This window comes from Xyrauchen texanus, chromosome 38 (genome assembly GCF_025860055.1).
Source record: "Xyrauchen texanus isolate HMW12.3.18 chromosome 38, RBS_HiC_50CHRs, whole genome shotgun sequence".
NCBI classification, from domain to species: domain Eukaryota; kingdom Metazoa; phylum Chordata; class Actinopteri; order Cypriniformes; family Catostomidae; genus Xyrauchen; species Xyrauchen texanus.
This window is the reverse complement of record NC_068313.1, coordinates 14,540,652-14,567,076: the sequence shown is the minus strand read 5'-3', so window position 1 is coordinate 14,567,076 and position 26,425 is coordinate 14,540,652. Positions and strand designations below refer to the sequence as shown.

Here is a 26,425-nt window from a genome sequence, read left to right as displayed (position 1 = left end):
ATACACAGAAAAAATACGTTAAAAATAACATAAATACATAAAATACAGACTTTTAAAATCAATTATTAAACGAGTCTTGTTTCCGAAGCAAATAATTAAGCGTCACATCCGGTAATTCGTGCGCAATGAACAAAGCGGAAGTAAAATGTGTTGTTCCGGCAAGTTAGAACCCCTCCGCTTGCTTGCCTCGCCTCCAGTGGAGCAATGCTTACAGCTATGAGCAATAGTTTATAATACTTACAAACAATAATTAATTTTTTCCCCACTAGTTCTACAGTTTCAACGGCATTCCGGATCACAACCCGTTAATAATGTACATGGAATCGAGGACAACAAGGTGGATATAGCAGGAGTGCATTTGTGTTTATGTGTGCTGATCTGCTAAAGATGGACAACAAACCGTGATGAGCCGGCCAGTTTGCGCTGAAACTACCTAGGAAGGTCAAGGCGCTCCGAGTGGGCCGAAGGGTGTCTGGCAATCTGTACTGTGGTTGCACACTGACAGCCTTGATGCACAAAGTAGAACTCAATAAGCAACAACAATTAAGAAAATATCCACCACTTAGACCTGTACTGCTGGGGTCAACTCAATCTCAGATTTAAATCTTCTCTCGTCATGGTAAAAAAAATCACACGGTGTCCGTTAAGAAAGGGTGTTTTATGCTCCGCCTGTGTTCGTATTATAATTGCGTAAACATTGATGTGTTGATAAAAAAAACTCATATATTGCATAGCTAGTGGTGTGCATTGTCATGTTAGCATTACTGATGTTTACCAAATTGACACTATTCGCTCACTGTCAACAAATATTTTAAGGCAGTATATTTTTTGTATCTTTGAGATCTTTAGTAAAGCAGTGAAAGGAAGCTAATAACAGATTGCAAGTTCAATCCCATAGGCTGGAAACCTGTTGAAATCTCTGTCCAGCTCTGTCATGAAAGTGCTTTAAAATGTAGTGCCTAACTCTGTTGTTCTTAAACTGACCCTGCAATTATTGTACTGTAAGATGCTTTGAAGAGCATCTGCTAAATATCAACTCTAAAGACGATCTGTTTTTACAGATGAATACAATCAGAGGTGGTACAGTTAGCTGGCGACCACAGCCGTGGCAGGATGCAGACAGAGGGGGTGGAGAGCCTCTCTCAGATAGCGACTCGGAAGAAGAGGATTTTCCAGATGACCACTCGACTCCTTTGGGGGAGTATGTGACTCAGGGTGAGAAAAAGTGCTGAATAGTTGTCATACAGATTCTAGAATATTATTTCTTGTTTCCTTTTTACTATTTTTTTATTTTAAAGAGCAGCACTTGACAATCTGTCTTCCATTTCTCCTGTATTTTTTGTTCTGCATACAGTATGTCTTACACTTCAATACAGTTTCCTTGTGCTTTAAAATTTACTGAGAAAGCAAGCAGGCACACATAAAAATCAAAACCCTAATTAATTGTGCTTGCAAAGGCAAGCATAACTATTACTTCTTAGTAATAGTATTAATACTAAGTATTAAACGTTAGTGTGTAGTCCCATACCATTTGTGCTACATTATTGTGCTGTATTATTCTAAATGGAGTGGGTTCCCTCGTGGGGCTGCCATGTTAGAATCACATGACCAGCCTAATGCTACACTCTTTAACTCACTAACCGCTCTGTTATTTGACACTTTCACTCATGGATTATTAATCATGGCTGATTGAGAATAGTGAATTCAGTCTACAAAGACACTTAAAACTGAAAACTATTGATTTTGAATGATGCTGCATCCACACCACTAGGTGTCACTGTAAATACAAGATAACGCAAACAAAAGAAGTTACTGAGTGCACCTTTAAATTCTCACATCCTGTTTTGTCATTATTGGTAAATAACATGTATCACCAAAGATGCAAATGTGTAATTTATAAGAGCATAGTGGAGGCCATATGAATAAAGGATTTTTATGCAACCATGAATCTAACTCCTTTTATTGCTTTCCTTTGTGGCAACTCATTCAGGGTTAAAGCAGCTACTTGATGCTCAGCAGCTGTGTGATGTCACACTATTGGTGGAGGGAAAGAAGTTCATGTGTCACAGGTAGGTTTTATGTTTTCAGCATTGAAAGTTGTCTGATTGTCATGTTTTGCATAAGTTAGCTTTTATTTCCATAGGTGAAATCATTTGAAGTATTTTTATAATGATTAGTGCTTTCACGATTACTTAAATTAAATTCCTGTATTACAAAATTGCTGAATAGACAAATAGAAAAATAAGACTGAAGTGAGACAGTCCACGGACGTGGGTCCGAACTCATAAGGACAAGATCTGTGCAAGAGCACTTCACTTTAGATTTTGAAAAACAATTTAGTTTTGTGTTGCCCTGAAAAACCATAAAATCAGTTCAGCAATGCAACAGCACTTGAAAGCAGACATCTAGTTTTCACAGACCTGCCAGACACAACACTGTAAGTTCACTAGGTAGACTCCATGCTATTTGCGGTGCCATGTGCAGATGCAGGAGAGTAGATGAGTCCTTTGTTGCTGTGCGGGAGTCTCGTGCCCCGCAGAAGCAAAATGAAACGGGCTAAACTGAGGGAGTAACGACTAGTCTTTGGCTTTGTATGTGAAATTATTAACAGTGTTTACTCAAAAAGGAACTGAATATCCAGATGCTTAAGAGCATTTAACATGGTACATGGCAAGTGACAAGCGGTCTGGGCTGTATGTAGCACAAGCACAACAATGCCCGCAACTGCTGCAGCTCAATACAAGAGAGTGAAACATCTTTAGATATTGGTTATAGTTTTGATGTTATTCAATCCTAGAGTACATCAAAACTTGGGCTAATGAACACATTTTAGCCAAACATGACTTTACCTCGACAACATAATGCAATCAGAGTTAAATAATTTTTCAGATTACATGATTAATCATCAGACTAATTGTTATATTACTCCTTTACAAAAATAATCTTTAGTGATAGTCCTAATAATTATGAAAATGTCAAACTGTACTTTGTTCTGTTCTGTCATGTGTGCACTGTTTTTCTTTTTCAGGGTTCTATTAGCAGCAGTCAGTCCATATTTTCGAGCCATGTTTACTAGCCCTCTTGTGGAGTCTCGTCTCGCTGAGATCCGACTGGAGGAAGTGACACCCTCTGTTATGGAGACCGTTATTCACTTTGTTTATACTGGGGAAGCAGATCTTAGTCTTGACACTGCAGAGGATTTATTTGTAGCAGCTAATCGTCTACAAGTGATGCCCTTGCAGGACCTTTGCTCCAGGTATTTAAATACAGCTTTATTGTGATCTTTGCAATGTACAAAATGGGTGGGTGGCATGGCCAAAATGTAACTATACCCCTCAATGTGTGCTTCCTTGTATTGACTTCTTTGGGACACATCCCACTCTGTACATTACTCAATATTTCTTTGTTACTTTCACATGTCAATAACGTGAAGTGGTCATGGCCACTGTAGGCACATGCTGTGGGCTTTGAGACTGGGCAAGCATCAAAGATTTTTAATACACATTATTAAACGCTGTGCCCAAAACACATTATGTGGGTGAGAGTAATGTCAGAGAAATTTTATTGATGTAAATTGTTGCATTAGAACCCATCAGTCAATGGAAACAATTATGTCACAGTGGCAAACTTCATGACCAAATTGTTTTAAATTCAGGACAGTGATGATGCTCATATCACACAAATAAAAGATTGTCATGTATTGAGCTGAGCATGTTCATGTCCATTAAATCATACAATGAACCATAGTGCCAGAAGAGCATGTTTTAACATACAACAAAAAAGACTGCAACTTACGAGTTTCACTACGTCACTCTTCCCACAGTTCAGAAACACTGGAATGGACAGCAGCAATTAATTAATCAGACCACCAAAGACAACAATCTTAAACTGAATGCACAAGGCAAATGTAATGTAAACACGACAGTCATCCCTTAATATACGTTATAACTATAAAACAGACAGAGCATAACACAAGAAGTACATGATTGCCAGGTCACCACTTCATAGCCTCAGACTAACCAGAAACGGTGACTTAGTATCTATGACTAGGATTTTTTATAAACATGTTAACTTGCCTCTACTGGAACACAAAATCAATAAGTCTCTCCATGCAAATTAATATCTAGTTATTTTGTTGTAAATGTCATCTGCTTGTTTAAGCTTCAATAGCCTCTCTTTCTAAATTTGTAATTTAATTTAACTTTGCCAAATCCTTGCTCGATGCTTACACAATATCCATTTTAGTGCTTAATAACACATTAGCTACGTCAACTTGAACCGGTTGACGTAAAACAAAAATCTGATATCGTGACTGAAGGAAGGAGCTTCTGATTGGCTAACTCGTTTAGGTAAGCATGCTTGCCTTAGTCATTTGTAGTAGCGGGCGGGATTCAGTTTGAATGAACATATAATGTTGAATGAAAGGGCAGTAAACAATGCTTTGAATCCAAGTCAGAGAAAGCATAACATAAAGTGCTTATACCTGAGGGTGGCGCCAAAGCGAATAAATGAATAACTGTCTATGCTGCTGAACTGAAATGAAAGATGATGAATTTGAACGAAAACAGTAGTTTATATTAACAATTGTATTTAAATAGTTCATGGTGTCATTTTTCTTTTCTCTTCTGTTAGGTAAGCACTGCTTACCCTGCTTATATGGAAGCCATGTACCTGGCCCACCTCCACATAAACCTGTCACGTTATTAACAGTATAGCAAGTTTATACCGTCATATCGCCCAACCCTATGTACCAACATATTTTTTAAAGCTTATTTGACCAATAATCATATCTTTTTCCCCTGTTTCTTAGGTTCCTTTTTGAACACCTCTCTGTGGAGAATTGCCTGGGTATGTACTCTCTGGCTCGTTCACATCATGATCAGCTTCTTCTTCGGGCTTCTTTGCGACTTGTGGGCCAGCATTTTCCTCGAGTGGCCCGGCAGAGGGATTTCCTCCTGTTGGACCCAGGCACCCTTGGCAGCTTGTTAGAGTCTGACCGATTAGGTGTGGAATCAGAGACGGAGGTTTACGATGCAGCGAGACGCTGGGCAGAATACCAGCCTGCTGATCGGTACAGTCACATGCCCAAATTGTTACGTCATTTACGTCCCGGTCTTTTGGGCCCTAAAGAAAGCCACCGTCTGAACCAAGAACTCGGTCCTCTGGCCAGTACTGAAGGCATGGGAGGACCATTGAGGCCACGAGAAGGCATGTTCGAGAAGAAAATTGTTTGTGTGGATCTTAAACCAAGGGAGGATGAGTCTTTACAGAAAAAAGACTTCACAGTAGATTGCTTTGACCCACGTACAGGAATGTGGGAGAAGTTGTCTGCCTTGGGCTCGTTGCTTTGCCCCGGCTGTACTGCTGTTGGAGGTCGCTTGTTTGTGGCAGGTGGAATTCTGCGGTCAGGTCAAGTATCATCATCGCTGCATGAGTACGATGTCGTGCTAAACCGCTGGATTGCACGGCCATTGCTGGCTGAACCACGTGCAATGTTGGGGCTGCTTGGCTGTGGAGGTTTCTTATACGCTCTGGGTGGATGTAACCGATCAGCATTTCTAGACACATGTGAAAGATTTGACCTTAATACACTCACCTGGGCATCAGGACCTCGTTTGCCATTGCCGCTGCGCTCTTTTGCTTGCGCTGCCCTCCGTGGTCGCCTGTACTTGCTTGGGGGTACCACTTTGGAGCAGAGTAGGGCTGTGGTGCATGCAGGCGTGCTTATATACCACACTGTTACACGGACCTGGAGCCGTGTTGCTCTAGACTCTGGCGCCACCTGCCTGGCTGGAGGAGTAGCAGTACGTGGTGGTGTTTGTGCTATCGGGGGTTACTTGCGTGATGCAGCCAAGTTCCTAGATGGCAACTACACCCAGGCTGAACCACTAGATGCTACAGGACGTGTGTTGTTCTTTCGAGAAGGACGAGGATCGGCAATGGAACGGGAGGTGCCTGTTCCAGCAGACCGAGGGGGTGGTGGTAGCGACCGTGCCCCTAGTCCTGTGGTTTTTCCAGGCTTGCCAAGGCGCATTGCTGCCGGAGGTGTTGCCAGATGGAAGCGCAGGATTTATGTATTGGGTGGCGAGAATGGATCAAGATTTTATGATAGTGTATACTGCTGGAAACCTGGCTGGCGTAGCTGGGTCCAAAGAAGGGAGAAATTACCAGGAGATACAGGAGGAGTTAGCCAGTTTGGATGCACCACTCTAAAGTTCCCCAAAAAACACATTTTGACGCGTCTTCGGGCTGCTCAACAGAAACAGGGAAAGGAAAAAAGACCGATCCGGTCATGCAGAATCATGCGTATCGATAGGACAGGTCAGGAAGTGTAATTTTTAGAAATTGGCATTTCTGTCACCGTGACATGTTTTTGCACCTGATTTTACATCTTCAATATTGGTTGATGTCTTGATGCTCTGTAATCCTTTATTTCATAACTGCAAGCTGAACATATGTTTTCGTTTCTAAATATTGACAAAGAAATGCATAACAAAAACATAGGATATTTGTATGATTTCAGAATGTTTATCTCGTAAAGATGCCAAGATATGTTGCAAGATTTTCAGTGCATTGCTGTGATTCAAAGACTTGCTGATGTTCAAGAGCATTGATAAAAATTCTACACATTTGCCCAAATGTCTGCTTGAAAATTTCACATCATTAAGAATTTGTTCTTGAACCACAACAAAAATCGTTCTCTCTCTCTCTCTCGCTCTCTGTCTGTCTGTAAACTAGCTTAAATTGTAAATTAAATATAGTAAGGAAGATTAATAGAAAAGGGGATTTTTTTTTTTTTTTTGTTTGTTTTTTAATCTCTGTTTTCACTGTGATGCTCAATATACAGTTGAAGTCAGAAGCTTACATACACCTTAGCCAAATACATTTCTCAATACTCAGTTTTTCATAATTACTGACATTTAATCATAGGCAACATTCCCTGTATTTGGGTTGCCTTCCACAAGCTTCTCACAATAAGTTGCTCCATTTCACCAGACAGAACTGGTGTAATTGAGTCCGGTTTTTAGACCTCCTTGCTTGCACATGCTTTTTCAGATCTGCCCACAAATTTTCTGATGGATTGAGGTCAGAGCTTTGTGATGGCCACTCCAATACCTTGACTTTGTTGTCCTTAAGCCAATTTGCCACAACTTTGAAGGTATGCTTGGGGTCATTGTCCATTTAGAAGACACATTTGCGACCAAGCTTTAACTTCCTGGCTGATGTCTTGAGATTTTGCTTCATTATATCCACGTAATTTTCCTTCCTAATGATGCCATCTATTTTGTGAAGTGCACCACTCCCCAACATGATGAACACCCCCACAACATGATGCTGCCACCCCTATGCTTCATGGTTTGGATGGTGATCTTCGGCTTGCAAGCCTCAGTCTTTTACCTCCAAAAAAATTTTTTCATTAGACCATAGGACATTTCTCCAAAAAGTAAGATCTTTGTCCCCACGTGCACTTGCAAACTGTAGTCTGGCTTTATTTTAGCGATTTTGGAGCAGTGGCTTCTTCCTTGCTACCCAGCCTTTCAGGTTATATCAATATAGGACTCGTTTACTGTGGATATAGATACTTGTCTACCTGTGTCCTTCAGTATCTTCACAAGGTCCTTTGCTGTTGTTCTGAGATTGATTTGCACTTTTTGCACCAAACTACGTTCATCTTTAGGAGACAGATTGCACCACTTTCCTGAGCCATATGATGGCTACGTGGTCCCATGATGTTTATACTTGTGTACTATTTTTGGTACAGATGAACGTGGTTCCTTCAAGCATTTGGAAATTGCAGAATCATGCGTATTGATAGGACAGGTCAGGAAGTGTGATTTTTAGAAATTGGCATTTCTGTCACCGTGACATGTTTTTGCACCTAATTTTACATCTTCAATATTGGTTGATGTCTTGATGCTCTGTAATCCTTTATTTCATAACTGCAAGCTGAACATATGTTTTCGTTTCTAAATATTGACAAAGAAATGCATAACAAAAACATAGGATATTTGTATGATTTCAGAATGTTTATCTCGTAAAGATGCCAACTTGCCAAGATAAATTGCGAGATTTTCAGTGCATTGCTGTGATTCAAAGACTTTCTGAGGTTCAAGAGCATTGATAAAAATTCTACACAGATGCCCAAATGTCTGCTTGAAAATTTCACATCATTAAGAATTTGTTCTTGAACCACAACAAAAATCGTTCGCTCTCTCTCGCTCTCTGTCTGTCTGTAAACTAGCTTAAATTGTAAATGAAATATAGTAAGGAAGATTAATAGAAAAGGGGATTTTTTGTTTTTTAATCTCTTTGTTTTCACTGTGATGCTCAATATACAGTTGAAGTCAGAAGCTTACATACACCTTAGCCAAATACATTTCTCAATACTCAGTTTTTCACAATTCCTGACATTTAATCATAGGAAACATTCCCTGTCTTAGGTCAGTTAGGATCACTACTTTTATTTTAAGAATGTGACGTCAGAATAATTGCAGAGAGAATGATATATTTCGGCATTTATTTCTTTCATCACATTCCCAGTGGGTCAGAGGTTTACATACACTGTGTTAATATTTGGTAGCATTGCCTTTAAATTGAAAAACTTGGGTGAAACCTTTTGGGTAGCCTTCCACAAGCTTCTCACAATAAGTTGCTCCATTTCACCAAACAGAACTGGTGTAATTGAGTCCGGTTTTTAGACCTCCTTGCTCGCACATGCCTTTTCAGTTCTGCCCACACATTTTCTGATGGATTGAGGTCAGAGCTTTGTGATGGCCACTCCAATACCTTGACTTTGTTGTCCTTAAGCCAATTTGCCACAACTTTGGAAGTACAACATTTTTGTTTCATCAGACCAGAGGACATTTCTCCAAAAAGTAAGATCTTTGTCCCCACGTGCACTTGCAAACTGTAGTCTGGCTTTATTTTAGCGATTTTGGAGCAGTGGCTTCTTCCTTGCTACCCAGCCTTTCAGGTTATATCAATATAGGACTCGTTTACTGTGGATATAGATACTTGTCTACCTGTGTCCTTCAGCATCTTCACAAGGTCCTTTGCTGTTGTTCTGGGCTTGATTTGCACTTTTTGCACCAAACTACGTTCATCTTTAGGAGACAGATTGCACCACTTTCCTGAGCCATATGATGGCTACGTGGTCCCATGATATTTATACTTGCGTACTATTGTTGGTACAGATGAACGTGGTTCCTTCAAGCATTTGGAAATTGCTCCCAAGATGAACCAGATTGTGGAGGTCCACAGTTTTATTTCTGTGGTCTTGGCTGATTTCTTTTTGCTTGGAATCATGGGGAAAAAATGGCACTGAGTTTGAAGGTTGGCCTTAAAATACTTTCTGGAATTTTCCAAGCTGCTTAAAGGCACAGTTAACTTATTGTATGTAAACTTCTGACCCACTGGAATTGTGATTTAGTCAATTAAAAGTGAAACGATCTGTCTGGAAACAGTTGTTGGAGAAATTACATATGTCATGCACAAAGTAGATGTCCTAAACGACTTGCCAAATCTATAGTTTGCTAATATTAAATATGTGGAGTGGTTAATAAAATTAGTTTTAATGACATCAACCTAAGTGTATGTAAATCTCTGACTTTAACTGTAGACATAGAATGCTACCTTACAAAAATGTACCATGGTAACCATAGTTCCCACCAAAATACCATAGTTACTACAGTGTTGCTGCTTTATTATCATAATAAATTACTATTCAGATTTCATAATCTCTGCTATTTTAATTAACAATGGAAATTACCACAGTATTATTGTAATAGCACTGTAAAGTTTTTGTTTTTTTATTTGTGGAAACCATGTTTACCTTGGTAACATCTTACCATGTTCTTATAATGTTGCTTAGCAGCAGTTATCATGTGGGTCATTTGGATGATTTTTAATCAGATATGCTATGTTGCAAACACTTCTGTAACCCGGAAAATCAGAACTTTTGTTAACAAGGTGAACTAATTATGAAACAATTACAATACCACCCTAATCCAACCTAATTTGATGCTGGAATCTCTCACTCGCACATTGTTTTTATAGATATAAATACTGATCAAAACAGGACTTGCAACACTTGCTCTTGGACTGAAATTTCAGCCTTTATTTCTGAACTAACAAAGAAAAAAACTAAATGAATACAAACAACAAAATGGCTACAAAAAACTTATGTTGCAATCCTTATTTTGTATGACTGCATTTTGTGGTGTCCATCGTTGGATGCTTTTGGAGCATCTATTAAAATTTTTGGCTCTGAATCTTTAGTTATGGGATGTTATTAATTCATGAAGAAGGGCCCAACAAAGTTGCTGGCCACTTGGAGACACAAGGTCACTAGATTGTGTGATCCATCATACCTCCAAAGTTACTCCAAGTGTGATGGTCAGAATATTACTTCTGCTCAACTCAAGGTCCACTGCAGACTTTTGTTGGCCATCGGACGGTGGCCATCCAGGAGCAAAGTTAAATAGCCTTGCCTTAAGGTAGTAGTGACCACAGCAGTATTGTGTGGCTTGCATTTAGCTGTTGTATAGGGTCAGGTTATGTTTCCTAACAGGGTTATTGATGATTTATCTGCAGTCATCCCTATAACACACCTTGTTCAGTCTGCCCTCAGTGATACTGATGAGTAAATATATGTGTAGTGGTTTAATGACATCTTTTGCTGGTCATCTCATCTGAAAGTTTTTAACAAATGATTATAAAAGAAACCAAATGACTGCTTTTTGTATGCTTTCATTGTTTTCTTTTCTCTAAATCATTGTATTTCTATCATATGGCAAAATGATTTTCACAGAGACAAATGGACTCTCAAATTTTCATCCGATGTCAAACAGGTCTGTTTGTTTTAAAAGACCTAAAATTGTCTAATATTGAAAGCTGTTTGAATGGAAAATGATCTGTGCTCTGGTTTGCATTACAATAAATTGCAAGCGGAAGTTTGATGTTTGTTTGTTTGTTTGTTTTTATAAGATACTTTTACATAAAAGTGGTGAGGAAGTGATACTGTTACATACCAAGGTGCTACATTATTACCCAGACTTTACGGACTCAACTGGCCTCTTTAATTAACTCTTGCATTCATGACCTGATCATCCATAGTAGAGTTTATTCCTCTTTTTAGTTTTTCCATTTCAGCAATAATTGTCACTTTTTATACAAGGTCACAACTGAACTACGTTGAACTTTTTTGTGCTACATGGATAAGTAAAAGCAAGCATTCTTTATGAATTATATATTTTGTTCCCGTAAATACTAAACATGCTTTTCAATTTTAAACATTGGTGGCAAACACAAACCTATCAAGCTCATTTATAGGGATGGGACAATTTTTTTTATCATGTACAGTATAACGGCACCCTCGTGTCATTACAAACCCATCTGATTTTCTGTCTTCTGTGGGGATGTTTGGCAAAATGTTGGCATATGTATCCATTAACTTTTATTGCATCTTTTTTTTCTCCTTAAAATGAATGTAAATGGTACATTCTGCCTAACATCTCATTTTGTAAAGTCAGTCATATACGGGTCAAAAATTACATGTACGGCTGATGAAAATTACCTTCATCAGCCTTTTTTCATGTTGGCAAAGATCATGGATTTTACCCTCAAATCCTGTAAAGAGAAAAATATCCTTCAGCCCTGGAGTTGCAAACAAGTCCTGTCATCTCATAAATGAAATCAGCGTTGTGTCTGCCTGTCTTGAAAAAGGGAAAACTGTACAGAGAGTCATGTAACCATCAACAATCCAGCTGACGTCAGTGTGATCATTTTCTATTTTGTGGTGATTATTGCAGTAGGAATGTGGGTTAGTGAAAATGTTTTCGTGTCTGTTGAAGTGATGTAGAATTGTTTATGAATGGTTCAATGAATGTACTTAGACATCTGTTACAAAATTTGGCCGTTGACAATGGTAAAACTGCTTTCAAATTCAATCGAAGCTTTTCACTTTGTCTTAGTCTACGTTTAGGACAAATCGTGGCACAGTAGGGGGTTAGTTACTTCCTTGCAGGTCAGACCATGGTGTGGTGGCCTATGAGCCTTGAATTTTTCATTCTGGTTTTTTTAGAGGTTTGTTTGTCATTTAAAGGGATAGTTCATTCCAAAATGGGAATTCTGCCAACATTAACTCATCATGTTGTTGCAACCTTTATTTCTCCTGTGGAACATGAAAAGTGATGTCAGGCACTTTTATTGTATGGAAAAAAGACACAATGACAATTAATGGTGACAAGGCTATCATTCTGCCAAATAACACTTTTGTTTTCCTCAGAAAGAGTAAGTAAATTACAGAATTTCCATTTTGGGTGAACTATCTCTTTAAATACTGTATACACTGTAAAAATTACCATAATGTTAATGGTAAAAGAATGTAAAAATGCTACAGAAATAAAAAACATTAATTGGTTAACGGGGAGTTACCTTAACATATACAGTAAAAAAAATAAATGGCAATATGTTTAACTAGACAATACATGTAATTTAACAGTAAAAATGTTGTTTAAAACATTTTTTTTAGAAATTCAATTTCATAGTTCCAGAAGGTTAGTATACATATTATTAAATAATATAAGCAGTAGTAAACTGTAAAATATACAGGCATCAAAATGTCATCCTGTAAAGCATGAAACAAAGTCACAATACCCTTTGTATATTTTGCTTGGTCATATTGGTTCCTTCCTTAAACTGGGAAAGAGTAAATTGTATCAACATGATCTAAAGATTTTAATGCTTTATAATACTAAAAATGCAGAGACTATTTAAATGTATTTCAGCTAGAACAACGTAATATGTGCTAACTCATATTTCACCCACACCACACACACAGGTGGGAACTTCTCTTTTTGCGAGCAACATTGGCAGTGGCCAGCTGCAAGTGGAATTGAATATTCGTATAAAATATCATATCCTTCATTATTGTGTCATTTCAGTGAGATCTTGATTCCAGTCATTTATGGATGAGGATGTTTTTAACGCTGTGCTCTGATTTACAGGCATTATTTATTGTTCTGCTGTTGGGCTGGGTGTTTGTCCCTGTTTATTTAACAGAAGGGGTACGTTCATGACCATTATGTTTGTTTGAATAGTAAGGCTTTTACTGTATGTGTTTGAAAGGAGAATTATTATTTATAATTCCCTATCTCTGTTTTTCCTGATAGGTGATTACAATGCAACAGTACCTCCAAAAAAGATTTGGAGGTACTAGAATTAGATTGTAAAGGAAAAGTGAAATGACAGAAAGGTACAAAGGTTTCTGTAAGCATAAATACATATCCATATCAAATACATCACTGTGAACCTTATTGAAGAATTGTAAGTTGCTGATTTTGTACTGTACAAATACCTACACACACCTTCTGTAAATGTTCTCCTTTTTACTGAATTTAAGTTAATATGTTCTCCGGAGCAGTTTTATACAGCAAGCTCTTAGATGGAACATCTGTGTTGCAGTGATTGCCTTCACTCAGCACTCAATCCTGTCACATGTATAAAAAATAAACACACACATTAGCCACCATATCTCCAACCGTCATCTAAGTTGAGAACATTGAAATTTTTTCTACATAGAATTGCCTTTAATAAGAGGTCATATTGTTATGTTGATAATCCATAAATTAAATTTAGCAGATACTGTCCAGACCCTTGTTATCATTGCTGGAGCCCATGTCCTCATGGGATTCTGTAAGTGATTAAATATTAATGTTTTACCAGAACATGTAATTACAATGTACAATTCATGTAAAGTCATACTCCTGTGGTGATATCTAAGTGATATCACTCATTGTGTTCCTTAAGAAACAGTTTAACTCATTCTATTAGTACCAACATAAATTGTACCTACATAAATTATATATAATGATAGATAGTATTCTTAACAACATAAAAACATACCCCAAAAGATGTAAAGCTGTAATAGGTGACTACAAAATATTTTAATATTTTAATTTTAACCAGATACACTAAACAAAACCTCTCATTTGTCAGATGAGGAGGGTTGTGTGGTACCAGCTGTCTGTAAGGAAGTGGTGTTGGTGTAGTGGGCTAAAGCACATAACTGGTAATCAGAAGGTTGCTGGTTCGACCCCCACAGCCACCACCATTGTGTTCTTGAGTAAGGCACTTAACTCCAGGTTGCTCCGGGGGGATTGTCCCTGTAATAAGGGCTCTGTAAGTCGCTTTGGATAAAAGCGTCTGCCAAATGCATAAATGTAAGTGTGTGTGGTACAGAGGTTGGCTACTCCAACATTGCCTAACCCAAACTGGTAGTTTCTGTCATGCCAGCAGGTGAATTACAAAAGATTTTTACTATACTTTTTAACTTTGCAAGTTTTTTTTTTTTTTATAAATGTACAAGTAAACTGAGTAACCCATTCATTTAAATAAGTAAAAGAATAAATACTAACTTTTTAATACTTAATCCATTCTCAACCTTTTTTCCACACTTTTTCAACTCAATCTCTAATTAGGTGTCAGGGATTTAATGGTGGCAGTCATGTTAGCAGCTCTCATGAGTTCCTTAGCATCCATCTTCAACACCAGCAGCAGCTTGTTCACCACGAACATTTTGACTCGTATTCGGCCTCGGGCTAGAGATAAAGAGCTCATGATTTTTGCAAAGTCTTTTCCTATTCATTCTATTTCTTTAATATGTCTTATATCCTGTGAAGCAATTATATACTGAATGACAACCAAGGTCTGCCTGTGAAATAGTGGCAGGTCAAACAGTTTAACTTATAGTGTGCAAATGGCATTATTACAGAAGGCCAGTAAAGCACGGTAAACAGAGCTGAGAGTACTACACTCTTTTTGGCAGCTTAAAGCATAATAAAACCAAAAATGAACATTCTCTCATTATTTACTCACCTAATGCTATCTCACACTCATAACTTTTTTCCTCTGCTTAACACAACAATATTTTTATCTAGATATGATGTGAATATATCCATCCAATGCAAGTCAAATTGAGGACCAACTCTTCCAAGCTCCAAGAAGGGCATAAAGGTGGCACAAAGGTAACCCATCTGACTCATCTGGTTTAGTCCATATCTTTTGAAGCGATATGTTGTGTAACCAGCTTCAAATCATCAAGGAGACAAGATGTTAAGATTTACAGTCAAAAAGGACTTTTTGGTTTGTTCTCAACAAAAACAGATCACATAACTTTAGAAGACATGGATTAAACCATATGAGCGATATGGTTTACCTATATGTCCTTTTTGGAGCTTGGAAGTGTTGGTTCCCATTTTTGCACAGGGGGCTTTCTGAGGCCTAATGGGAGGAATTACATTCACCTCATTCTCTTTGTCAAGCTTCATCGCCTTGTCTTCAGCTTAGGCTATTCAAAAGAAGAAAGGATCATTATGGACTGGAAAGAGTAAGAACGAGGAAGACAAGCACAAAGAAAAGGTTGTAATAGATGAGGATGAAAGTAAGATATAATGCTCAATTATCATTTATTGCAGGAAATCATCTTCTGTAAGAAAGTGTATTTTTGAGAGTAAAATTTCTGGATGCCAATAATATAATCAGTAATATAAAAAGGATATGTTTTGCAATTGTTTTGTTTTACCTGACACACTCATAAAAGGTACAGTTTAAGGTCATCACTGGGGTGGTGTCCTTGTTTTGGGTACATACAGTATTTGTGACCTGAGAATGTTCCTACTCCCTTAAAGATATAAATTAAATAAGTGTCCTGAAATATCTCACCGATCTCTGTGACGGATGTAGACTTTGTAGATAAAAATGTGACCAAAGACATTGACAATCATGTTGTATTTGAAGCAGATTATTGATGCTATGAATGCTTCAGAAAGCTAAAATCGCTTACAGCACCTTTAAGGATACAGAGGAACAAAACATACAAATGTAACTTTTAAGTACACAATAGATCTTTAAAGGTGCTGCTTTTTGCCATTCTGGATCTTTCACGAGCTGTGCCGTTGAATTAGCCGCGCTGCCTCTCTCCAAAACCCTTCACATCAAAGGCATCTTTGTCACTGACAGCAAGCAAAAAAGCGTCACCCCAGGATGGGAAACACAAGTGGCAAAATGGCACCCTCAACTGAAAACAGTTATGAAAAACATGGCATGAATCCTTAATATTTCACTACAACTAAAACACTATGAGAATGCGCAAAATGATTGACAGGCAGAAATCATCAGGACCCACGGACACATTTTTGTTTGCTGTGAGTCTAGAGCTGTCACAGAGAACGGTGAGATATCTCAGGATGCTTAATTCATAAATATCTCTCATAGTAGGAACAATTTTTGCATACCTTTCCATGAAAAAATCACTTACAGTACTTTGAAAGTTAAAATTATGTACCCAAAACAAGTTATACATTTTAACTAGAGGTACCACCATCGTGATGGCCCTTGTAATTTAAACAGTACTCTATGTTCTCAGTGTATTTTGAGATTACTCAAACTGATAAATAATTTGATACTTTGCTTTCTGCCCAAGATGAACATAACTATGAAGATTATTGGCTGGTTTTGTGGCATAAACGACACTCAGGCTCCAGAGCCTACAGAGGAGGAAGTGACATAAGCATCAAAATAATTGCCTGACATAAGTGAACACCCAGTGTGGAAGAATTTAGTCAATGCTAATGCTTTAGTAATGATGTCTGTAGCTGTTTATTGTTGGGGTTTCTATGCATGAGCGAATCCAGTGTCCGTATCAAATAATATCTTTGTAAACTCCTTGAAATCTTCAAATTCTGCCTACTACAGAATCAGTTTATCCAATCATATCCCTATTATGCACATGTGAGTGTTTAGTGGCTCACTGGAAATGCAATTTAGCTAAAAGCCAGGACATGTTACATTTCTATATACACAAAGTAGATTTTGTTCAATACAAAAATTTTAACAGGACTACTCATGAAAATAAATCAAATTCAAAATGTTTGACTGTTGATGTGAAATACTCTGAATACTTAAATGGGGAAGACACAGATGCCAGTTTTAAATAACTTTTATTTACTTTAGAGGCAAAGATTACCAATAGCAGATTGACAGTGAAACCTATAACGGTCTCCCAAATCAGAAGGATCAGCATCAAAGTTTTTGTTTGAAAGATTTCACAGACTGATGGAATGAGCAGAACAAACAGGGTTAAGGCTAGAATCAGGTGTTGAGTTGTCCTGTTCCTTGTTGTTCTCACAGCCATATGAAGCGAACTACTGCTTTGGCAAAGGCTGCCTCCACCAGCAAGCACACAGACAGACTGGCAGACGAAGAGATAGGTAAAAGAAAATGTTTGGTCAGGAAATAAAGGTTGATTTCATAAATAATTTTGAGGGAGAGGAAAAACTTTTGTCAAAGAAAAAATATATTATTCACTCACATTCACACACACACACACACACACACTAACAAGCAGTCAAACTGTTGATTACAAAGTGACATCAGGTATTTGTAAAGTGACATCATTTTGCGTGCTTTCAACCAAAGGGACAGCAAATTAAATGACAAGAACCTCTGAAATTATACTCAAAACAATTCCTGTCTAGCCTGCAGTTTCTTTGCAAGGTTGGGGTCAGCTTCAGAGCTGGTCTTGGAAGATTGCCAAGCCATACGAATTTCTACCCAATTCACAAGTATATGTAAAGATCAGTCCCATGCAGCAGACTACCTCATTTAACCAGCACATGTTTTCATATTTGATAACACTGGTCTGCACAAGGTTGTACTGAGAATTAAGGATGGTGCACTGATAAAAACTGATACTGACAATAATAGCAAGGTTAACAAGCTAAGATAGGAGAGGCGAGCTCAACCATAAATAGTACAGTGGCTTGAGGTTTCAGAAGAGTGAGAGCAGGGAGAGAAATGAGAATCCCCCGACTCAATCCTTTACCTCCCATCGTCTCTTTTGGCACGGGCTTGAACCAGCTCACATGGCTGTACCCAGTTGTTATCATGTAGTCCAACTCGACAGCCAGGCGTGTCCTTGTCTGTGCGCCGACAACACATCCAATAGGAGCGTCCATAAGGCAAGTCATGGTGGTAAGGTTTAGGGTGCCAGCGGCAAAGCGACACATCTCCCCTCTCATACTGCCGCTTGCACTGCTTGCAGGGGTCATCACGGTACAATGGGTCCTGGTTCCAGCGAGAGTCAGTAGCACGTACACCATAGGTCTCAATCAGGGTCTTGAAGTCATGGCAGGTGCATTTGAGGGCTGCTAGCGATCGGGTGGGCAAGTAGCTGAAGATATTAACCATTATGTGATCTGGAAGCAAAAGCATATATTGCCTTGGTTCCAGAAGACGCTGGATCTGAAAGCGAATCTCAAGGAAGTCATGGGAGACATGACGGTAGAGGCGGCACAATGGAGGATCAGAACGATCATCCACAATAGCCAGTGGAGAGTCCGGCCTCTCAACTGTGGCCCCCACAGGCCCGTTGTTGTTTGCACAGTCTAAAGACCGCATCCCACTATTTACCCCTGAGCAACTTTCATCTTCATTAGCTGGTGACTGTATAAAGAACAGCTGGCCAGGTGGCGGGTCCTCTGAGGCATCGGTTGAATTGGCCCCACTGGGCAAAGCAAAACATACAGTCTCTTCTTGAACATTCTCTGTGCTGTCCTTCCCATAGAAGACACATTGGTCCACAGCACCAGTGACCACAACCTCGACATGGAAGCCGGTCACCCGTTCTCGAGCCCCTGCTGCCTTCTCTCCTAAGGCAGGGTCTTGGTTGGGATCTGACATTGTGGTGGGAGACCTGTCGCTGATGCCTTCCCCAAGGGGATCAGCCTTTGATGAGCCAGTCATCAGGGCACCTGGATCTCGAGATGAAGGACTAACCAGCTGGTAGAGGTCACAAGTGATCTTTTCTTTTCCCCTGGCTCCTGCTTGCCCCCCTCCGACCCCACAACTCATAAACATGCATTTGGGGCGGCCAACAGGCTCAGATTGGGTGCGAGGGTCCAGACTCGACACCCGAAAAGCAATCCGTACTTCCCCTCGTCCATGGCTTGGAGCACCACCCACAGACTCTCCAGTGTGAATGTATTCTCTTTCTGAATCATTAAGCTCAGGCTGCAGAGCTGTACTGTCGAGATTTTGCTGCCGCGACTCAAACTGTGCTACAGCCTGAGCAACCCGTCTGGATTCCTGCTGCTGTTGCTGCTGCTGCTGATTAAAGTCACTTTGAGAAGTTGGTGCAGCTGAATGGGGTTCTGAGAGTATTACCACTGGTTTTTGATGGACTGTGTAAGGACTTAAGGTCTGTCCTTGAGCTACCATACCTTGTAGAGCCAAAGCTGTACGCTGTTCTACAAGGGCCACCATTTCAGCCACAGAGAGCAGATCTGTTTCACTAACTCCAACACCATCTTCTGCCAAGTTGGGTTCTAAAGGTACATCAATAGCAACATTTTGAGCTCTATTGGGAGGGTCATATGACGAACAGCGACGACGGCGCTTGGCCTTGGTACAATCGGTAGCCCAGTTTCCCTTCACTTTCATGGCATTCGGCCTGGGAATTCCAGCCCCATTACACTGGTGAGCTACAAAGAAGGCAATTTTTTCCTTGGTGTTGCCTGGTTTGATGACATACCAGGTATCAAGCAGTACCCTGCCATCCTCCATCTGTGCACTGGGAGATGGGGATGCAGGTAGTGGTGGAGCCAGCAGAGTAGAAGATGAAGCTGGTGGGGTGTTTTCAGTGCCAACATCCTCATCTTGCTCATAACTGACTCCATTGGCCTCTATGGTTGTGAGCTCAGCATCATCTGCCTTGCAGTGAGTGGTAGTTGTTCCGCAGTGTATTGTACCATTGCTGTATGGCTTATTCTGGGAGTAGGTGCCAAAGGGGCGTGGGCACCACAGCCGGATGTGGGAAAATGTGTCACGGTTCATTGTAAGCCCATAGGGAGCATACCTGCCTTTATGCTGGGCAGCTACTTTGCACTTCACCACTCATTCTCCCCATTTTGGTCTGCAGGTTCCAGCCAGACATATCACTCCATCTGAGGACTAAAAAAAAAAAAAAAAGAGAGAGAGAATTCAGAATAAATAATTCATATTATACCTGTTCAACTTGATATTTGTTTTTGAAAAGTTTAATTAAATTAAGATACAAGAGTCTGTCAATGAAAAGGATGTCTCTTAGTAACATATATTTAGCTTTCTCTTGTATGTAGTGTTTCTGTGATACATATTTTTACAACCAGAACATTGCTTCATATTAGAATATGTTAATGAAAACAATAATTAAAATGTTTAAATTAAATGTAAAAATTAAAAAAAAGAGAATTTAAGAGGGTAAAAAACACCAACTTCAGATTTCAAATGTTGTTGAAATAGTTTATATAGCATGCCAGCTCCAACACACAGTCAACAAAGTATTGTACAGAATTGTTTGCAAACTTAAAAATATGTGCATACATTTCATGTACAGAACTGCTACTTGAAGATTCAAGCCATTTTTTACAGATCTGAAGACTCATCAGAAACAATATTGCCATTCTAATGCACTTTGGCACAGGGCCAGATATACAAAGTATAAGGTTGCGCTGACAGGCTACAATCAATTATATTAATGAAATGTCAATGGATTTTAATAGTCCACTAAATTGACTAATTATTCCAGCTAATATGAACAGACGTGAGTATGTAACTAGGTGCTGGCTGTAATCTTCTCCACAAGTGTTATCTTAGCCTTTTGTTGAATGTGGTTATGTAAAACACCACATCTGGCAAATCTCACTGCATGCAACACATATGGTACATACAGTTGACTTTATTTCACATCTGAAGCAAATGAGCATTCAAGCCTTTACCATAATCAAATAACACCTGCACACTGCTCTTTCCTTTCTACTGATAACCAGAGGTAAAAAATATAAACTAGCTTCTTACATCAAGTGTTTCAATGTTCCATTGTTTCCAATGTGCATTGCTTTTTAAAATTCAAGTTGCTATTTTAAGCCTGCAACATTTAAAAATCTTTTTTTGAAAGATGACAACATATATTACTGATGCATAGAGAAACAACTTATTTGATAAAACAAGGGAAAAAACAAAACAAAAAACAGCAATAACATTAAACTTCTGGAATAATACAATCATGGACGTGAGTGGTTTTCAATAAATTTCCTTTAATTGATGACACATTCAACTGGTTCAATATAAGTACTATGGGGGGGGGTAACATAAGTACTATGTTATTTTCATAGCAATGGGCAAAAATGTATTTCGTATACAAAGATTTGATGATTGGACCAGTGTCAGAAATGAACTTTTCCATAAAGGGGCAACTGTTGCCCCCTGGATTAAATTTTCAGGGGGATTGTTTACATGTACAAGGGCATTTCTTTCAAAAGATATTAAATCATATTCTGTCGTTCTTTCATTCAAATACTTTAAATTAATCAATTTATTTCATTCATACATACATACATACATACATAAATTCTCAATCTGAAGTACCTCATACCCATAAAACTGGATAAATCAACATCAAATCATATTTTATATGATAATGTGTAGAACTAGGCTTAGAATAGTATAACAATGAGATCTTATTAATAAAATAAAAAAAATTTGCCCCCACATTTTGAATTTCTGGGGCATTCATGCCACAAGCACCCCTTAATTTCTGGCCCTGGACTGCACTACACTACACCTAAAGCTAATCAGAACAAGCAAGTCGATGAGATGATTCACTCGTGTTTATATCCAATATTTTCGGAATAACAATTGTATTAATTGACTAAACAGATAAATTATTAGTTTGGAAATAAAAAAATGGTGCAATTAAAACGGGATCAAACGTTCAGAAACCGCAAATACCAGAATAAAAGTGCACATCTTCACACTATGGGTGATACAGGTCTCACTAACCCTACTGCAGCAAATATCCAGAAAGTCAGATTCTATAAATGGTTCTACTTTTACAATCCAAAACCTTAAAAGAAAAGAGAGGGGGGAAAAACATAAAAAGTGAATAATTTTGAAATGTATTGCATCTGTTAAAATAGTTTTATTTATTTTTTCCAGCTCTCGTCCGGTTCATTTGGCCTGCTGCTCGTCAAGTTGAACCATGACCTGTCTACTTGCAAAAACAAAGACATCATTAGTGTTTTACTTTGATGACTTAAAATTAAAACGTTATCTTAAAACACCAAAGAGCCACAAAAAAAGCGCCTTTAGGTTCGTTTGACTTGGTACAATTAAGCTGACAGAACATTAGCAGCTAGCTACTAGTCAGCTTTAACATCTGAAAACTAACTTCTCTGCTTCAATTTCAATTAACAATCCTGTCAGCCCTAATGATCGGTAGTGAGATAATTTATGCTGTTAGATTTTGCACTAAAGTTACCGTATTGGACGCTAATGTTGTTATATATCTATGCAAATGAGTGATTAGCAACGGTTTAGCTAAATGTAGGTCTACATTTAATGTAAAACCCAGCTTGCTGACGTTCATATGATTTTAAATCACACACTGCAAGTTTCCAGTAACTCGACTGTATTAAATGTTTTCAAACCTTCAACTTGTGATCATCACCAATAACTAATTAGCCAAGCTACAACACTAACAGGTCTGCTAGATTTATGTCTTCTCTTACCTCCTTTTGGGACGAGAACTCCGTTGATTTCGTTCCGACAGCTTTACTGTTATATCCAATATGTGGTTGTATAGTTGAATTTAAACAAACAATCCTCCAGATGTCTTTGTGGGTCTTTAAAAACAGAAATGAAAGCGGAGGTCGCAGAGGTTTTGCAGGTAGTAGGCTGCTAGCATTTGTCAGCTAACTCGATATAGGAGCAATAAATCCCAATATTCGTCTTGCTTTATCAACACTGGTATACGTCGTCTGTGAGCACACTAGTGCGTTGATAAACACTATGCTAAAATTCTCGTCCCTATTCTTTAACTTTAATTTCAATGCCATCTAATCACAATAAAAAATAGTTGGTAGTTCCTCGAATAGCAATTGAGGAAGGCCATTTTGTTGACAAGCAGCTGCAAAACGCTTGTAGCCAATGGGGAGCAAAAGTTGATGGTATGCCCATATATGGATGTTCAGACTCCCCCTCTGTCTCTACACCCATAAAAGTCAAATCTGAGCAACAGACATAAATATAAACCCAATGCATGTTGATGCAGTGTTATTTTAAATGCAGAATTAGGTCCTGTTCACTCTTATGCACAGAAAATATACCCTGCTTACATTATCATTTTTAAGTCTAATAATGTACATAGCCTACTTGTAAAGAGATTTACATAAAACAGTTAATGCACTTACAGCAAGTAATTTCTGCTATACACCGATCAGCCACAACATTCAAATTACCGGCCTAATATTGTGTAGGTCCCCCTCATGCCGATAACCCCGTATCTTGGAATAGCTACTTTCTTTCTTCTCACTGCAATTTTCATCCGAGATGACGATGAGTCTGCATACAGAAAGAAGGTTGAACTGCTGGCTGTCTGGTGCAGTCAAAACAACCTGGAGCTGAACATGCTCAAAACGGTGGAGATGATTGTGGACTTTATGAGGAACACCCCAACATTGTCCCCCCTCACCATTCTAAACAGCACTGTGACAGCAGTGGAGTCATTCAGGTTCCTGGGCACTACCATCTCACAGGACCTGAAGTGGGAGACCCACATTGACTCCATTGTGAAAAAGGCCCAGCAGACGTCGTACTTCCTTCGCCACCTGCCACAGGTGCTGCTGAAACAGTTCTACACAGCAGTCATTGAGTCTGTCCTCTGCACTTCAATAACTGTCTGGTTTGGTGCTGCTACGAAATCAGACATCAGAAGACTACAGAGGACAGTTCAGACTGCTGATAGGATTATACTCTCATCTGACAGTTTTCCCAGGAAAATATAGACTCCTCACATGCACAGGCGTGGTGTGAAAGTTGTGAGGCACTGTGGAAAGGCAAGGTGAAAGTGTGAGCGCGAAGCGTCTGTGTTCCGCAAAAGCCACCGTGTCCTTGAATAATGAATAACTTGCGAATAAGGGCAGCCGGTGGATTTCTGGTGCCCCCTATAGGGTGAGAGGTTTCACAGTTTAAAATGTAATTTGTATTTTAGGTTAGATGAATAGGGAGTTTTGATACTGATGGTACAAGTTCAAAAGCATTTATGACAGGTGTCAAACATTCAGCAGCACCAAATCATTTTCCATATTCATAAGCAGTTTGTAAGTTTCAATCACATTTGCTCGCAGGGTAGAGACCTGTTCTTACATTGTTGCATGATGTTTTTTCAGCAAATGAGCTCAACCTTGCTAACAGTGTCAAATGTGACTTTAAAAAGTGTTCACCGTCCTTTTCTGCATATCGAGGAGCCGTTTTGTGGTCCGTTCTGCATAACACAGCGGCTCATTTTAGCTTATTGCGGCACATTCGGCATGTTTCGTGGCCGATCCACCAGCCCGCTCGTTATACCGATGGCCAGTCTGTCTCTGATCGCCCCGATTAGTGCGTCGGCCCACCAGAAAAATGCCTGGTATGCCAGATTACCAGTCCAGCCCTGTGTTTAATATAAGGGAATTGTTTTACAAAGATAATTGTGTTAAACAGATATATTTTCAAATTATCTTGTGTGAATTTTATTTATGCGTTAGAGAGGGGGTACGCGAAAGGATGTTGAATGTTTGAAGGGGGTACGCCACTGTAAAAAGTTTGGGAACCACTGGGTTAGGGGGTGTCAAATATTATATATGATTGTATAATGTAAAATCACACTTATATATTTTTAATTATTATAAAATATTGAGGTTAAGCACACAAAATAATATTCAAAGATTGATAAATGACGACAAAATTTTCTCGTTGAAAACAATGGATTTTCTAACCGCTTCAATGAGAAGACATCAGGGGGCACATTTGGTGTCATTATGCAGACGTGGATGGCTTCTGCAGGGACTGAGAATGGGTTGGCATAGAGGGAGCGGCTGTAGGCTACTGTACACACATTTTCATTTAAAATTACACAACTGGTTAAGTGCAGTTAGTATTGTGTAATTCTAAACACATTTTTTCAATGTTACATTGTGTGAAAATGATGGTAAAAGTTATTTCTTTTTAATCATTTTGATTTTCTATACTTTGCACACTAAATGTGTTTAACTCTAAACTGTGTTGTCCATATTTGCTGTAAAATGTGACATTTCCTTCAACTTTGAACCTAAATTCTCTGCACTAAAACTGTGTGGTCCATTAATATTAAAACAATTACAATTAATACTAATACACCATTAAAATTATTTACCAAAACATGTGAAAGCCTTACAATATACACTTCAAATTTCCATAAACACATCGGACAGAAACGGTTCTACGCATATCTTCCTCTTGACATGAATCGAACAGCACAATGAGTCATAATCAGTTTGGATCTAGGCTACTCTTAAATAAATGCTGATTAATGTTGATGCATCACAATGTGAAATCAGGCACTCAAGTTTATATTATCATTTTTAATATTTTTTTATTGTTGTACCTGGCTGTCACTGATGTTTGAACATCTATTCACTTTTGAACATAGCACTGGCCCAATTTTGTTTACACTGATTTTGTGGCACTAAATAAACATTTTCACATATAGTAGTTGACATAAAATGTTCTAACTTTAAGCAGCATGTTGCAAAATGAAGAGTTTCTTTTATGTGTCCCGATTTTTTGTCATGGGTGTTATGGCATTCTACTTAGTACTCGAGAGAGAAAGGGGGGCTTTTAGACATTGTATTCAATTAAATTCCATTAAAATGTATTTATAAAGCACTTTAAAAACTACAGTAGACCAAAGTGTTGTACATAAAAGCAAACTTACAAGACATTTACATGAACACAAAAGATAAACTCATAGGGTCTGTTCAGCACACAGTGACCGTTATGACGTTGCAAAGGCTACAGAGAACAAGTGCATCTTTAGACAAGTTTTAAACATATTTATAAGGGTAGAGTAAAAATACATTAGAAGGAAAGAATAATAGTAAAAGGAAAAATAGAAGGAATGTTTAAAATGGTTTAAAATGCAAAGCCCATATATGAAATTAAGCAGTATTGTCTTATTGTAAGGTTCCATTTAGATTATGTGCTGTGCAATTGATTGACAAATACTGAAAGAGGTGTGAAAGCTTGTTCTTTCCAGAGAATGTTTAATGCATCACAACTTGTTTAGGTACAGGAACATTTTTGTTGCTGTTGTCATCTTAAGTAACCAACACACATTTGGTTGTTGGTACTCTTAAATTACATTGTAATTAAATTGTAATAACCACTCAAATATTTATTAGAGTAAAATGTGTAGGATTAATATAATACAGTACAAGCCATCTAATGTTGACATTGGCTGTTTGTATGTGTATGAAAAATGTCATAGGTGAAGAGGGGAACTATGAAATAAAATTGATTAAAAGACAGT

At 38.5% G+C, this 26,425-nt stretch overlaps 2 protein-coding genes across 3 annotated transcripts; one reads left to right on the top strand and one right to left on the bottom strand.

Annotated features, from left to right (window-relative positions):
- Window positions 1-184: 184 nt before the first annotated feature.
- Window positions 185-10,947, top strand: LOC127631367 (kelch-like protein diablo). 2 transcript variants are annotated; one of them, XM_052109467.1, is made up of 5 exons: window positions 185-337; window positions 1,062-1,215; window positions 1,991-2,069; window positions 3,029-3,256; window positions 4,811-10,947. In XM_052109467.1, exons 2-5 carry the CDS (start codon window positions 1,062-1,064, stop codon window positions 6,333-6,335), a joined length of 1,986 nt encoding a protein of 661 aa, XP_051965427.1. In that variant the 5' UTR covers window positions 185-337; the 3' UTR covers window positions 6,336-10,947. The 2 variants fall into 2 exon arrangements, with proteins under 2 accessions (XP_051965427.1, XP_051965426.1); XM_052109466.1 differs by having other exon boundaries at window positions 185-619.
- A 5,880-nt stretch (window positions 10,948-16,827) lies between these two features.
- LOC127631651 (F-box only protein 46-like) lies at window positions 16,828-23,001 on the bottom strand. Its single transcript, XM_052109931.1, has 2 exons — window positions 22,608-23,001; window positions 16,828-20,010 (listed from the first exon to the last, which is right to left on the bottom strand). Exon 2 carries the CDS (start codon window positions 19,891-19,893, stop codon window positions 17,881-17,883), a length of 2,013 nt encoding a protein of 670 aa, XP_051965891.1. The 5' UTR covers window positions 19,894-20,010; window positions 22,608-23,001; the 3' UTR covers window positions 16,828-17,880.
- Between the last annotated feature and the right edge of the window lie 3,424 nt (window positions 23,002-26,425).